Below are 14,987 nucleotides of genomic sequence, written 5' to 3'. Positions count from 1 at the left end.
AATGGCACCATCTTGGCTCACTGCAACCACCTTGGCTCACTGCAGGTTCAAGCAATTCTTCTGCCTCAGCCTCCCCAGTAGCTGGGATTACAGGTGTGCACCACCATGTAGAGCTAATTATTGTATTTTTCATAGACACAGGGTAATCAATTAATGCATTAATTTTAGTAAAATATGATTCATAAATTTTGTAAAATATCTTATGCATTCAAAGACTGTCATTAACCGAAGGTAATGGGAAAAGCTACCTTCTCCCACTATGTGCCACAGGGATCATGAAGTGAATTTCCATGAAAAATCCAAAGTTAAAGAATGAAAGAGGTATTTTTCTTCGCATATGAAGAAGCCGTAAAGGATTTTTTTGAAATAACCTGAAGAAAACTTGAGCAGTAACTAAGTCTCTCCATCATCAGATGAGCGCTATGGAGCTAGCAAATTTGAATATTTTTGTTATTATAATGTCAGGGTTACTCATGGGCTTCTGAGTGCTAGATGATTAAGGTATGCACTTGCTTTAACCCTTAAATTAAATACATTGATTAACAACATTAATTAAACACAAGTTTAAAAAGAAACAATTTATTTGGTCAATTTCTTGACACTATGTAAAATCCAGTAAAAAAAAAAAAAAAAGTTTTTATGTGTCTCATGATATACATACCGAAACTTTTTCCATTCCAACAATGTGTAAGAATTCATAACAACACTAAATTCCTGTAACTAAGCATATGATCTTGCGTAGATGAAAATTTCTCATATACAAAACTAAAGCATGATTCATAAAACTAAAATATAATGGTAATACGGCTGAGTGTGGTGGCTCACACCTGTAATCCCAGCACTCTGGGAAGCCAAGGTGGGTAGATGACCTGAGGTCAGGAGTTAAAGACCAGCCTGGTCAAAATGGCAAAACCCTGTCTCTACTAATATTACAAAAATTAGACAGGCGTGTTGAAACACACCTGTAATCCTAGCTACTCGGGAGGCAGAGGTTGCAGTGAGCCAAGACTGCGCCACTGCACCCCAACCCGGGCGACAGAGTGAGCCTCCATCTCAAAACAAACAAACAAACTATATGTGTGTGTGTGTGTGTGTGTGTGTGTGTGTGTGTGTAATACAATAAATGAATTGGATTTTGTGAAGTAGTACAAACATTTTGGAAAGTTGGCAAGGTCTTTCAAAAATTAAATATATGGCTACCATACAATTCAGCTAGTCCGCTTCTAGGTATTTGCCTAAGAAAAATGAAAACATATGGGCACACAAAATTTTACCCACAAATGTTCATAGTAGCTTTATTATAACATCTGCAAACTACAAACAACCCGAATGTCCATTACTAGGTAAACGGGTAAATAACTGTGGTGTATATATCCATGCAATAGAATACTACTCAGCAAGAAAACAGAAAAGAAACTGTGTACGTGCGACAACATGAATGAGTCTCAAAATGTTTATGTTGAGACTCACAAAAAGAAAGATATGTACAGACCCTATGATTCTAGTTATGCAAACTTGCAGAAAATGCAAACTAATCTATTGTATCATAAAGCAGAACAATGGTTTCCTGGGAATGAGGTGGAGGGTGGGCAGAGAAGGTACAGGGAAGATGTTAGAAAGGATATGAATAAACTTTTGGGGATAATAAATACATTTTTTATCTTGTTTGTGGTGATGATTTCACTACTATAGACATTTGTCAAAACTTAATAAATTGCAAAATGTAAATATCTACAGATTGATTTTTGTCAATTATATCTTAATAAACTTATTTTTAAAATAAATATGAAAAAGTAAAGACTCTCCACGATTTCTGGTGAATATTCTTTCCCCTTTACCACTCATATACACATGGGACAATCATTATATCTCCTTCTACAGAGTGACTTACATATCTCCTAGTATTGCCTGGAAAGTCTTGAGGCAGTGCATTTAACACCATTGAGAAAAGTTCAAGCTATGTGCACATACACACAGATATACATATCCACATGTAAATGCTATTCATTTTTTTTTCTCACATTATATAGTGCCCAGCATGTTCTGGATGAAATGGCAAGGCCACTTTCAAAGCAGTAAGTGTAAATAAAGGAACATACAAATAATAGGTCTTTAAATGTTGAGGTTGAGGCTGGGCACAGTGGCTCATGCCTGTAATCCCAGCACTTTGTGATGCTAAAAAAATAAATGGCATATACTATAAGTTTAAATAATGATATTTTAAATTCATTCTTATTATACATGATGCAGAGGCTTTAAACTCAGGGGACACAAATCTCTTCCTCTTCTTTTATACTTAATTTCAAAGAGTTTGTGATCTCTGGTTTACATGTTAATATTTTACTCATTCAAATTAAGGTTTTATACAACTGATGTTAAATGAGTCCTTAGGACAAAACCAGTTTTGCAACACCAAATAAAGTAAATAAATATATAATCTACCATTTATCAAGTAGTTTCCACAAAGCTTAATCCAAAAAAAAAAAAATAAAATAAGCAAGCAAGAAATAAAGAAATAAAAAATAGAGTTATGTGGCCAGAGAATATTACTAAGATGTAGGTTACAGCAATTATTATTGTAATTCTCAAACATTAAAATACTAAAGTACATCCCGATTCCATAGTACAGAATGCCCCTCCAAGAAAGAACTCATAAGGTACACAGAATGTTAAGACAAATTTTCTAAGCTTAGTACTTTAGGATGTCCCTTCCTTTCTTTCCTAAATACCTATTAATGCTTTGCTTATTAGGCTCTAATCCCATGGGTTCTGAAACTTTATTGATAATAAGGAACACTATAGATACATGAGAAATAACAGAATTTTTAGACCTGACAACCAGGAATTCTTAGTAAGTCTACTTTAAAACCAGGAATCTGCATTTTGTAAACTACCACCTGAGGTGATTCTAATCTAAGCGGTCTAAAGGCCACTTTTTGAGAAACACAGCATTGAGAAATTCACTCTTCCCCAGCTGCCGATATATTATTTACTAAGTAGCTTACAGTAAAATTATGCTGTGTTTTGCTAACTTGAAAATTAGAAGCTGCACTATCTTTGATTGACATTAAAATGTATGGCAAGGACTTACTCACACAAGGAAACATAGCTAATGTCAATTCGAGCTTGATGGCCAAACATTTTGAAACACATGGTATATAATAAGTAAATCATGCTTATAGAATAATGGTAATGCCATTAGATACTGGCAAACTTCAGTGACCCACTACGGAGTCCAGCTTTCGTGGATATCCAGGTATACACAGCATGATTCTCAGGGCAGGGAGCACATGTGGAGAGAAGTTCTGTTTGAAGCACACTGTACACGTAATGAGAAATGGCTATTTTAAAAGGCTAAGACTTACAAAATGCCAGACCTTTATATAGTCAAAATCTCTTTCCTCATTATAAATCACTTAACTTCAAAAATCTACTGTAAGCATAACCTTTTAAATTCTGCATAATTATAATTACTTCAACCTCAGACTTTTTTCTCTTTTATTTGAGGCAAGGTCTTACTGTGTCACCCAGGTTAGAATGCAGTGATGCTATCATGGCTCTCTGCAACCTCAAACTTCCAGATTCAAATGATCTTCCAATCTCAGCCTCCCGAGTAGCTGAGACTAATGTGCCACCACACCCAACTAATTTTTAAATTTTTTGTAGAGAGAAGATCTCATTATTTTGTCCAGGTTGGTGTCCAAGCCTTGGGTTCAATTGATCCTCCTGCCTCAGCATCACAAAGTGCTGGGATTACAGGCATGAGCCACTGTGCCCAGCCTCAACCTCAACATTTTAAAGAATGAACTGTATTAGTCCATTCTCACACTGCTAATAAAGACACCCCCGAGGCTGAGTAATTTATAAAGAAAAAGAGATTTAATGGACTCACAGTTTCATACGGCCGGGGAGGCCTCACAGAAAGCAGAGGAGGAGCAAAGGCTGGGGAGGCCTCATGGCAGAAAGCAAAGGAGGAGCAAAGGCATGTCTTCCATGGCAGCAGGCAAGAGAGCATGTTCAGGGGAATTGCCCTTATATAACCATCAGATCTCATGAGACTTATTCACTATTAGGAGAACAGCATGGAAAAACTTCCCCTACGATTCATTTGCCTCCCACTGGGTCCCTCCCATAACACATGGGAATTATGGGAGCTACAATTCAAGATGAGATTTGGATGGAGACACAGATTGTCCCCACATTTCAAAACCAATCATGCCTTCCCAACAGTCCCCCAAAGTCTTAATTCATTTCAGCATTAACTCAAAAGTCCACAGTCTAAAGTCTTAAGACAAGGCTAGTCCCTTCTGCCTATAAGCCTGTAAAATCAAATGCAAGTTAGTTACTTTTTAGATATAATGAGGATATAGTTATTGGGTAAATATTCCTGTTCCAAATGGGAGAAATTGGCCAAAATGAAGGATCTACAGGCCCTGTGCAATTTCACAATCCAGCGGGGCAGCCAAATCTTAAAGCTCTGAAATGATCTCCTTTGACCCTATGTCTCACATCCAGGTCACACTGATGCAAGAGGTGGGCTCCTACGTCCAGGTCACACTGATGTGAGAAGTGGGCTTCCATGGCCTTGGGCAGCTGCATCCCCATGGCTATGTAGGGTACAGCTCCCCTGCCAGCTACATTCACAGCTGGCATTGAGTGTCTGCAGCTATTCCAGGTACAGGCTTCAAGCTGTCAGTGGATCTACCATGCTTGGGTCTGGAGGACAGTGGCCCTCTTCTCACAGCTCCACTAGGCAATGCCTCAGTCGGGACTCTCTGTGGGGGTTATGACCCCAATTTTCCTTCCACATTGCCCTAGCAGAGGTTCTCCATTAGGGCCCTTCCTCTGCAGCAAACTTCTGCTTTAACATCCAGGCATTTCCATACATCCTCTGAAATCTAGGCAGAGGTTCCAGAACCTCAATTCTTGACTTTAGTGTACCCACAAGCTCAACACCATGGTGAAGCCACCAAGACTTGGGTCTTACACCCTCTGAAGCTGCAGCCTGAGCTGTATGTAGGCCCCTTTTAGCCATAGCTGGAGTTGAAGGAGCTGGGATGCAAGGCACCATGTCCAGAGGCTGCACACAGCAGAAGTCCCTGGACCTGGCCCAGGAAACCATTTTTCCCTCCTAGGCCTCTGGGCCTGTGAAGGGAGGGGCTGCCCTGAAGGTCTCTTACATGCCCTGGAGACATTTTCCTCATTGTTTTGGTGATTAACATTTGGCTCCTCATTACTTATGCAAATTTTTGAAGCCCACTTGAATTTCTGCCCGGAAAATGGGGTTTTCTTTTCTACTGCATCATCAGCCTGCAAATTTTCCCAACTTTTATGCTCTGCTTTCTCTTGAATGTTTTACCACTCAGAAATTTCTTCTGCCATATACTCTAAATTATTTCTCTCAAGTTCAATGTTACACAGATCTCTACGGCAGGGGCAAAATGCCACCAGTCTTTTCATAGCAAGGGTGACCTTTACTCCAGTTCCCAACAAGTTTCTCATCTCCCTCTGGGACCACCTGAGGCTGAACTTTGTTGTCCATATCACTATCAGCATTTTGATCAAAGTCATTCAATAAGTCTCTAGGAAGTTCCAAAGTTTGCCACATCTTCCTGCTTTCTGAGCCCTCCAAGTCTCTAGGCAAGTCCAAACTTTCCCACATTTTCCTGTCTTCTTCTGATACCTCCAAGCTGTCCCTATTTCTCTGCCTATTACCCAGTTTCAGTGTCACCTCCACACTTTTGGGTAACTTTACAGCAGCATCTCATTAGTGTATTAGTCTGTCTCATGCTGCTAATAAAGACATACCTGAGATGAGTAATTTATAAAGAAAAAGAGGGTTAATGGACTCACAATTCCACATGGCTGAGGAGGCCTCACTATCGTGGAGGAAGGCAAAGGAAGAGCAAAGGTATGTCTTACATGGTGGCAGGCAACAGAGCACGTGCAGGGGAGGGAACTGCCTTTATAAAACCATCAGATCTCATGAGACTTATTCACTATCACAGGAACAGCATGGGAAAAACCCACCCCCATGATTCAAATGCCTCCCACCAGGTCCTTCCCACGACACATGGGGATTATGGGAGCTAGAATTCAAGATGAGATTTGGGTGGGGACATAGCCAATCCATATCATGAACATATTATAATTTGTGTGTGTATTAATTTCTCCTACTGCCTCTTATTTTCTTAATGAGCAAACATTCATTATCCAAGTCATTTAGGCACCTGAATTTTATAATCTTAATGCTTGCTTTTACTCCATCTGTCCAGATCATTCACCAAGTTCACTTGAAAATTATCTTCTCTTTCAGAACCATTTATTTGTAAAAAAATTCCATTGTCATCCATTAGTTTAGGTACTTACCAGCTCGGGCTTGCAATGCCTCTTAACTAATACGCTGGTCTTCAGACTTCCCCCTAAACTGCTAGATGTGTGACCATGAAAAAATATTCTGTCTCTCTAGATCTCAGTTTCCTGTTATTACTGTGTAACAAATTACTGTAAGTTTAATGGCTTAAAGCAATACATATTTATTATCTCATGGTTTCTGTGAGTGAGGGGTCAAGGTATAGTTTAACCTTGGCCTTTGCTCAGTGTTACTTGGCTAAATAAAGATATTAGCTGGGGCTTTAATTTCAATCTGAGTTGGGGTCCTCTTCAAGCTCCCTGATTGTTACTAAATTCATTACCTTGAGACTACATGTCTGATGTCCCTATGTTCTCACTAACTGTCACCTGGGACTGCTTTCAGCACCTAGAGGTCACCCACAGTTCTTTGCCATATGGCACCCATAAGCAATTCACAACATAGCTGTTTGTTCTCTTCTAGGCCAGGAAAAGAATGTATCTCTGACTTTAAGAAATAAGAAAGGATACATTCTTAAAATGTACATTCTTAAAATGTACCCCTTCTTATTTCTTAAAGTCAGAGATACATTCTTTTCAAACAATGAGGCCCATCCTTGATAATCTCCCTTTGATGAACTCAAAAGGGACCCACAGTGATGTCTGCAAAACCCATTTTATAATATAAGGTAACATATTATAGACAATCATATCGCATCATATTCACAATTATCTCCTATGCACTAGGGGAAGGGTTTATACAAGGGTGTGGATAATTAAGGGTTATCATAGAATGCTGCCTAATGCATTAATATAAAAGCTACTTAGGTAGAAAAGATCTCAAAGTTTTGTAATAGTAAATCCTCAAACTGCACAGAACTAAACTTATACATGGAATGACAAGTTTAATGTAAATATAAGCTCTCAGGGAGCTGACAGACTTAGGAAGGCAATGCACATCTTTTCTCACACTAAATGGCAGATACTCACTTTCTTGCTATGCAGAAGATTAAAGGCTGCAGTGAAACTACCTGTGGTTTTGGATGCAGCTCTGCCCAGAGGCACCAAAGGGATTTCTGAGTAAAACTCACATAGAGGGGATAAAAAACAGAGTTGGATGAAATTATGATTGTTTCATTTTACTTTTTAAAGCATATAAAAAAAAGCTTCACTATTGCCTATAGAATAAATTTCAAAACCTTAATCTGGAATAAAAGCTCTTTCATGACATAACTGAACCCTGCCTCTTTGTTTATTCTCATGCCTATACCACACATAAAGTTTCAGAGTTATTTCAATCACATGCTGTTACTCTGCGTAGATATATGAAATTCATTTCTTCAAAGTGTCCCACCACCTACTTTTGTCCCAAACACATATGATGAATTCCACTCCTTTGTGAAAGAAAATAGGAATCTCAGGATCCCAAAATCACTGTGCCAAAGGGAAAGTTAAGCTTGGGATCTCAGAAATGAAAAAAAAAAAAAAGAAAAAGCTTTTCTTTTTTTTTCACGGAATGATAGCTACAATTTCACAAACCTATGTCATAGCCTCATAATAACAGAAGGCCATGTATCTCCCCAAATGGTCTGTCTCCAAAATTGCTGACAAGGAAATTCCTTCTGGGTCCGATAATCTACCAGAATACATGCCGTCCCTATAAACTAGCCCTAAAACAGAGTTCTGTAAAGTCTAACCATGACAATGCAAATTACTAGCTTTACTTCACAGGTATGAGACAGAGAAAGACCCGAAACAATCCCTCTGCCTGCCCCAGACCAGTGCATAACTGACTCCTTCCTCCGCTTCATCTATTCACATAGTTATCTTATGTAAAATGTAGATTGACTGACTTCTGTCTACCCCAGACCAGTGCATAATTGACTCCTTCCTCCACTTCATCTATTCACATAGTTATCTTATGTAAAATGTAGATTGACTGAGAGACAAGTGCATAATTTACTTTTCCTGTACTCTCTTTCTCATGTAAAATGTAGATGAACTGAGAGATAATCAAACTCTTACAAGAATGTAACCACTTGCCTCCCTGTCTACCCTTCCCCCAAACACTTTTCCCCCCTCTTATTCCCCTCCTGCTTGCTCTTTCCCCTTTAAATATTGAAGTCTTTAAACCCCTTTTTGGAAAAGGCATAGACCACAGATGCTTCTGTGATTTGTGTTATTTTCTTGGGCGCATCCTCAACCTTGGCAAAATAAACCTCTAAATTGACTGAGACTTGCCTCAGTCACTGTTTGGTTTATACATTGTTTAAGACACATTTACTCAATAAGCAGATATTTACTGAGTACCTGCTTCCATAAACGAACTGTTGAGCCTTAACCTCTTCCACAAAGTAGGGCTGATATCTGCTACTTCTGCAGAAAACTGTAGCCAGTTCATGTGTCTGTGTCTGTTACATCTTATGTTTTTATATCTCTTTCTCAATTGTGAAAGCCTGGGAGGAATATTTTTGTTTTATTTGTTTATATTTCTAGGACTAATTTAGGAATTGGTACAACTCATCATGATTTCCTGAAAATCAGAATTACAATGATAATGATAATAACAGCTAAAATGTATTCAATGATTCCTTATACTCTGAAAACACTTCATTCATATTGTTTTATACGGAATTCTTGCAAACGCACTTTGAAGCAACCATTATTATCCTTATTTAGCAAAGGAGAAAAATAAAGCTCAGAGACAGAGGCAGGACTTCTGTGTAGTTTACCGCTACTCTTCATTTTATATTCTTCATACTAACGTGATTCTGAAACAGGAGGTCAACATCACTCACACATTTAACACAATGGTAAACACGCACATTTTCAGGCTTCCCCGTGGGCCTGCCCCACCAGAAAATCTTGGATCAAGGCCTGATAATCTGAGATTCAGCAAACCCTGTACTTGATGATGCCCTGTGCTTAATGGCTATAGCTTCAGAACCACTGTTCTATAATCAAGTATGGACAAATTCCATAAACTAGACCTTTCAAGTGACTTTTACCCAGAAACTTGGATATAAAATTAATATGTTAGGTAGTGACAGAGAAAAGATAAAGATTCGTACAAACGTGTCAATTTTTAGGAAAATATTCTCCATAACATGTTTGATAACCCCAAAGACATCGTAAACAGCTACAGGTTAAGGTTCTTGGTTTCTTCATTTGCATCTTCACCAATGCACCATAGAATACTGTGAAATTGAGAGGCATTTTAACAATTTTGTATTGCATTGAATTTAATTCAATTTGATTAGCCTGTCTTTTCCGTTTGCCTTATTTTACGCTAGGGAGTGTCTTTTTAAAACGTGTCAAGTGATATTATACTAAAAACAGTTAGATGGTAATAGGAAGTCAAATTTTTATCTCTGAAAAGAGAAAATAGCGCCGGATAAGGTGGATTACTCCTTTAAATGAGGAGGGTTTGCTAAAAGACGGACGAGTGACATTTTGCTTAGTATATCCAGAAACAGCAACTATAGGGAATATTCACTTTGTGCAGTAGTCTTTACCTAACTGTATTTACATATACACTTACAAATATAAAATATATGCCACTCAGAAAGTTCACCATCTGGTTAGAGAGACAAACAATGTAAACCTGCTAAAGAATTACAAGATTAGATAGCCAGATACACAGGTAGACAGATAGATAGATGCAAATGTAGAGATAAATGCTCTGTAAATGGCAGTGCATTGAAGAGCATAGAAAAAATGGTATCTTCACAAGTTTTCAATACAGCGTAGAACCATGTTCTGATTCTGTACCTATTTCTGTCTTCATTGTTGTTCTGATCTTGGTTCAGATGATTTTAAAATATGTTGTTTGTAAGACTAAACTTTTCATATTTCTTCATATGAGCAAAAATCTTTCCCCTCCTGCCCAGTGTATGATTAAATCTGTTTGGCATTTAACACAGAGGCCAATTTTGTCAAAAATTCACTTCCTTTATAAATGTCTGAGTATATCATGGGTTTGTCATGCAGCTACAATGTGAAAAACAATCAATCAATATTAGTGAGGTATTTAATATGTGAAAGTGTATGACCTCCTTGAGGATACAAGAGAGGCAAATCCTTGGAACACAAACAAAATACTAACAAAGTGAGAACTAAGTAAACAACAAATTAATTAACTAATTGTGTCAGAATTTAGGAAGAAAAAACATATAGGTAATAAAATAATTCATTGAAGGATTGTATATAAGAAGTGCATTTTAGTGCGAGCCAAGACCTTCACACAAAATGAAATATGTGATGTGTAAGAGTTCACTGCCTGGAGAATTCTTACAGAGAATTCTTACAGGCTACAGAAAGCAGATTTTAAACTTATTCGAAAGTTTAGGGCTTTCCATTAGAAATGCTTCAGCAGAAAAGTGCCTGGATCAGATTCTTGTTGTAGTAAGATAACTCTGGAAGCAGTGTGGAACATCCATTAAAGAGAGATCTAACCAAGTCCAGAAATGCCTAGACTAACATATCCTACAGGCAAAATTAGAATGGATGTTACTGAGCCTTGACAGAATTCAAGAATCAGGTTACATAGTAACCTGAAATTTAATTTAGCATAATAAGACATCTAACTTGTGTCTTGGGACTGGCATTTCTCAAATGTAATCCAATAATGTATATTTATTAGAAATACTAAGGCAAGGGTAGTGATCAGGGTAAAATTATGGATAAGGACCTTTTCTTGGGAAAAAATATGCAGAGAAAGAGTAATTAAAATAGGAAACTGATAAAAACAATTGTGTGGATTATAATCATAATTTCTCAGTAATATAGGCAATTTTATATGCTAAGCCTACATGCCCATTACGAAGAATTAATTAGTGTGATATAAGGTATCACAATTATAGGTTAAAATAATTAGAACGCCTGAGCATGGTGGCTCACACCTGCAATCCTAGCACTTTAAGAGGCTGAGGCAGGAGGGTCACTTTAGCCCAGGAGTTTGAGACCAGCCTGGGCAACATAGCATGATTTTGTAGCATGATCTCTACAAAAAATAAAACAAGTTAACCAAGCATGGTCATGCACGCCTGTAGTCCCAACTACTCAGGAGGCTGAGGCAGGAAAATCACTGGAGTCTAGGAGTGCGAGGTACAGTGAGCTATGATCATTCCACTGCATTCCAGCTTGGGTGACAGAGCAAGACCCTATCTCTTAAAAATAAATAGATAAGTAACATTTTAAAATAAGCAGAATGGTTTGCATAAACCCGTCTCATAGAAGATAATGTTGAAAATAATACATATTACAATGGCATAGGAATTATGTTTTAATAATCATCATAAACAATTATTATATTTAAATACTAAGCCATCACCCTTATAAACTTATTCCCCTCCTAAAGAACGTATGTTTCATTTGTGTGTGTGTGTGTGTGTGTATGTGTGTGTGTGTGTGTGTGACAGAGAGAGAGGGAGTTTAAATTTAGGTGTATAAAGAATTTAAAGTATGCACTTTTATTTAGACAAGTACACATTTTTGCCTTTCATGAGAATCAACAGGAATCAAATTTATTGATATTTAACCAGTTTTATTCTCAGAACCCTGTAATTCCCAAAACAAAGTTGAAGAAATAATTTATACAGTTTCTCTGTCTTTAACTTAAATATTATATGTGAGTTCTGAAATAATATCTAATATGTGCTAATTGCTTATTATTGTGAAATATGAATCTATGTGTTTCTTCATATATTAACTGAATTATTCCCTCAACTTTTCCATAAGGTGTATATTATTTTTAAACCTATTTTACAGAAGAGGAAAATGAGGCACACAGGGATTATACTTATATATTAATATACCTTGTAAAATTACCTTACTTAAGAATGAGTAAATCTGGTTGAAATGATGCGTAATCTGTAAGAGATACTATGGTTTGAAAAATAATGTAAAATGACTTTTTCCTAACATGTCATACTGGTTTCAGCACATTAATTTTGATTTTCATTTTTCCATTCTTTACCTTTAATCTCTTTGTCATTTTTGAACCATCTGATATCAGCTGCAGGTTTACTACCAGATGTTTTGCAAGTCAGCTGCATCAAGTCACCCTCCATAACTGGTGATGAGAATCCACTAATCTGAGGCTTTTCAGGAACACCTGAAATTTAAGCAAATGATGAAGTGAGCATCAATCTTCAGGGCTGATTTGTTATTATGTCTATTACTTTCACACATGAAACTGAACTGGATGGTTAATTGACAAGAAGTTCTCAATCAAGTTAACAAACTACTATGTAATAAACTGCTTCATGTGTGTGTGTATACATACATAGTTGTATATGTCCATATGCATATACACAAATGTATATACATGTGCATACACATAGATGTATATACATATCCATACACATGTATATGTGTACAGATACATACATACATAGTATCAAGAAAATCAAGAACGTATGTAAGACGCATATAGCTCAAAGTAGTTTTTGAAATTAAATTGTAATTTTTCTTTTCTTTTTTTTTTTTTTTGGAGACAGAGTCTCACGCTGTTGTCCAGGTTGGAGTGGACTGGCTCGATCTTAGCTCACTGCAACCTTCGCGTCCTGAGTTCAAGTGATTCTCCTGCCTCAGCCTCCCAAGTAGCTGGGATTACAGGTGTGTGCTACCATGCCAGAATAATTTTTTTTCTTTTTTTTTAGATAGAGTCTTGCTTTGAACCCAGGCTGGAGTGCAGTGGTGCAATCTCTGTTCACTGCAACCTCTACCTACCAGGTTCAAGCAATTCTGCCTCAGCCTCCCAAGTAGCTGGGATTACAGGTGGGTGCCACTACACCTGGCTAATTTTTGTACGTTTAGTAGAGATGGGGTTTCACCGTGTTGACCAGGTTGGTTTCGAACTCCTCATCTCATGATCCACCCACCTTAGCCTCCCAAAGAGCTGGGATTACAGGCGTCAGCTACCGTGCCCGGCCTAATTTTTGTACTTTTTAGTAGAGACGGGATTTCATCATGTTGGCCAGGCTGGTCTCAAACACCTGACCTCAAGTGATCCACCAGCCTCGGCCTCCCAAAGTGCTGGGATTACAGGTCTGAGCCACTGTGCCTGGCCTCAATTGTAAAATTTTACCTGTGAAAATACCTGTGTGTAAATCTTAAAAACAATCATTCAATATACTTTACAATTTACTAGTGTAGAGATTTTAAAAGGTAGACTGCATTGAAGAAAAAAACCCACAAACAGATTTCTCTATCCCTTACCAAATTACAATTTAACTTTTGCTTCTTTCTTTCCTAATTTCATAGTTCTTAAAGCTTAAAAAGAATATTATCCTCTGTGTATTTTGTGGCCAGGCACGGTGGCTCACGCCTGTAATCCCAACACTTTGGGAGACTGAGGTCAAGAGATTGAGACCATCCTGGCCAACATGGTGAAACTCCATCTCTACTAAAAACACCAAAAAAAAAAAAAAAAAAATTTGCCGGGGTGGTGGTGGGCGCCTGTGATCCCAACTACTCAGAAGGCTGAGGCAGGAGAATCGCTTGAACGCAGGAGGCGGAGGTTGCAGTGAGCTGAGATGACGCCAGTGCACTCCAGTCAGGCTACAGAGTTGGACTCTGTCTCAAAAAAACAAAAAAGAAAAAAGAAAGAAAAGGAATATTGGAAAGCACCAATACGAGAAGTACAAATTAAACAACAGTAACACAGTAACCACAAAGATGCATGAAAAATTAACATAACTCCTCTTAACATTTTTTTATCTTCACCTACATATTACCTGCTTTCTTTTTTAAAAATCTCTGCCACATCACCGTTTAATAAACTGAATTCATCAGTCATCTATTCTTTGAGTTTCAAATTGGCTCTCTACAGAACAATACATTAACCTTATGCAGTTGTTATCCTGAAATCCTCCATTTTAGTGGGTATATTTTGTCTTTAATGGCAAACTTGTGAAGATTTTTATAAAATAGTCCCAGTGTGACTTGCAAAGAAATATGTTTTATATCCTATGCACAAAACCAATTCACTAGCTGGATTAGCTTTAATATTCCCACCCAAAAGAACAGCATGTGTTAGTCCTTTTAAATGCAACATTGTGCCTTTTTCTATCTAAAGAGGAGGGCAAGCTTAGGCAAAAAAAAAATCAATCTTTAAATTCCTCTAACTTGTTCAGTACACAGGTGTGTTTCAATGAACTGCAGCAATTTCAGCTGATTGGGGCACTGACGTCTGTGGAATCACAGAGAGCTCGGAGCTGCAACGTTATTTCCTCAGCATCTCTATGAATGTATTGCTTTTTTTGTGTCACTTTCACCTTTGAGAAAATGGCCCAATATTTAGAGAATAAAAACACAAAGAAACTACAAGCTGCAAGCTCAAGCGACATTAGGTACTTCATTTAGGAATCTAGAAAATAGAATTTTAAAAGGAGAGAAGGCACATGGAAACATCAGGGTCATTTAAATGCACTAAATACACAAGCAGGTCATATCTGAGAGCCACAAGTTCGCGAGAAAGGCCCTTATCAGTGACTCACATGATCAAATAAAGGAGCATAGTATAGAATACAAGGTGAACTCATTATGCTCAGTATTGTGTCATTTTGGAAAAGGATCAGAATACATACAACATATAGATTATGTGATAAAAAAAAAAAATTAGCTGGAATCAA

The 14,987-nt window shown here is 37.5% G+C and overlaps 1 protein-coding gene across 3 annotated transcripts in view; it reads right to left on the bottom strand.

The window, feature by feature from the left end:
- Window positions 1-14,987, bottom strand: part of CADM2 (cell adhesion molecule 2) — a 1,174,747-nt gene that overhangs the window by 173,806 nt on the left and 985,954 nt on the right. For all 3 annotated transcript variants that reach the window (XM_011976654.1, XM_011976649.1, XM_011976643.1), the window contains one exon: window positions 12,329-12,466. In XM_011976654.1, the coding sequence (XP_011832044.1) occupies window positions 12,329-12,466 (138 nt within the window). The remainder of the gene's footprint in view (window positions 1-12,328; window positions 12,467-14,987) is intronic.

Source organism: Mandrillus leucophaeus, unplaced genomic scaffold, assembly GCF_000951045.1.
Source record: "Mandrillus leucophaeus isolate KB7577 unplaced genomic scaffold, Mleu.le_1.0 Scaffold102, whole genome shotgun sequence".
NCBI classification, from domain to species: Eukaryota; Metazoa; Chordata; class Mammalia; order Primates; family Cercopithecidae; genus Mandrillus; species Mandrillus leucophaeus.
Note: the sequence above shows the minus strand (reverse complement) of the source record. Positions and strands in the feature narration are given on the sequence as shown.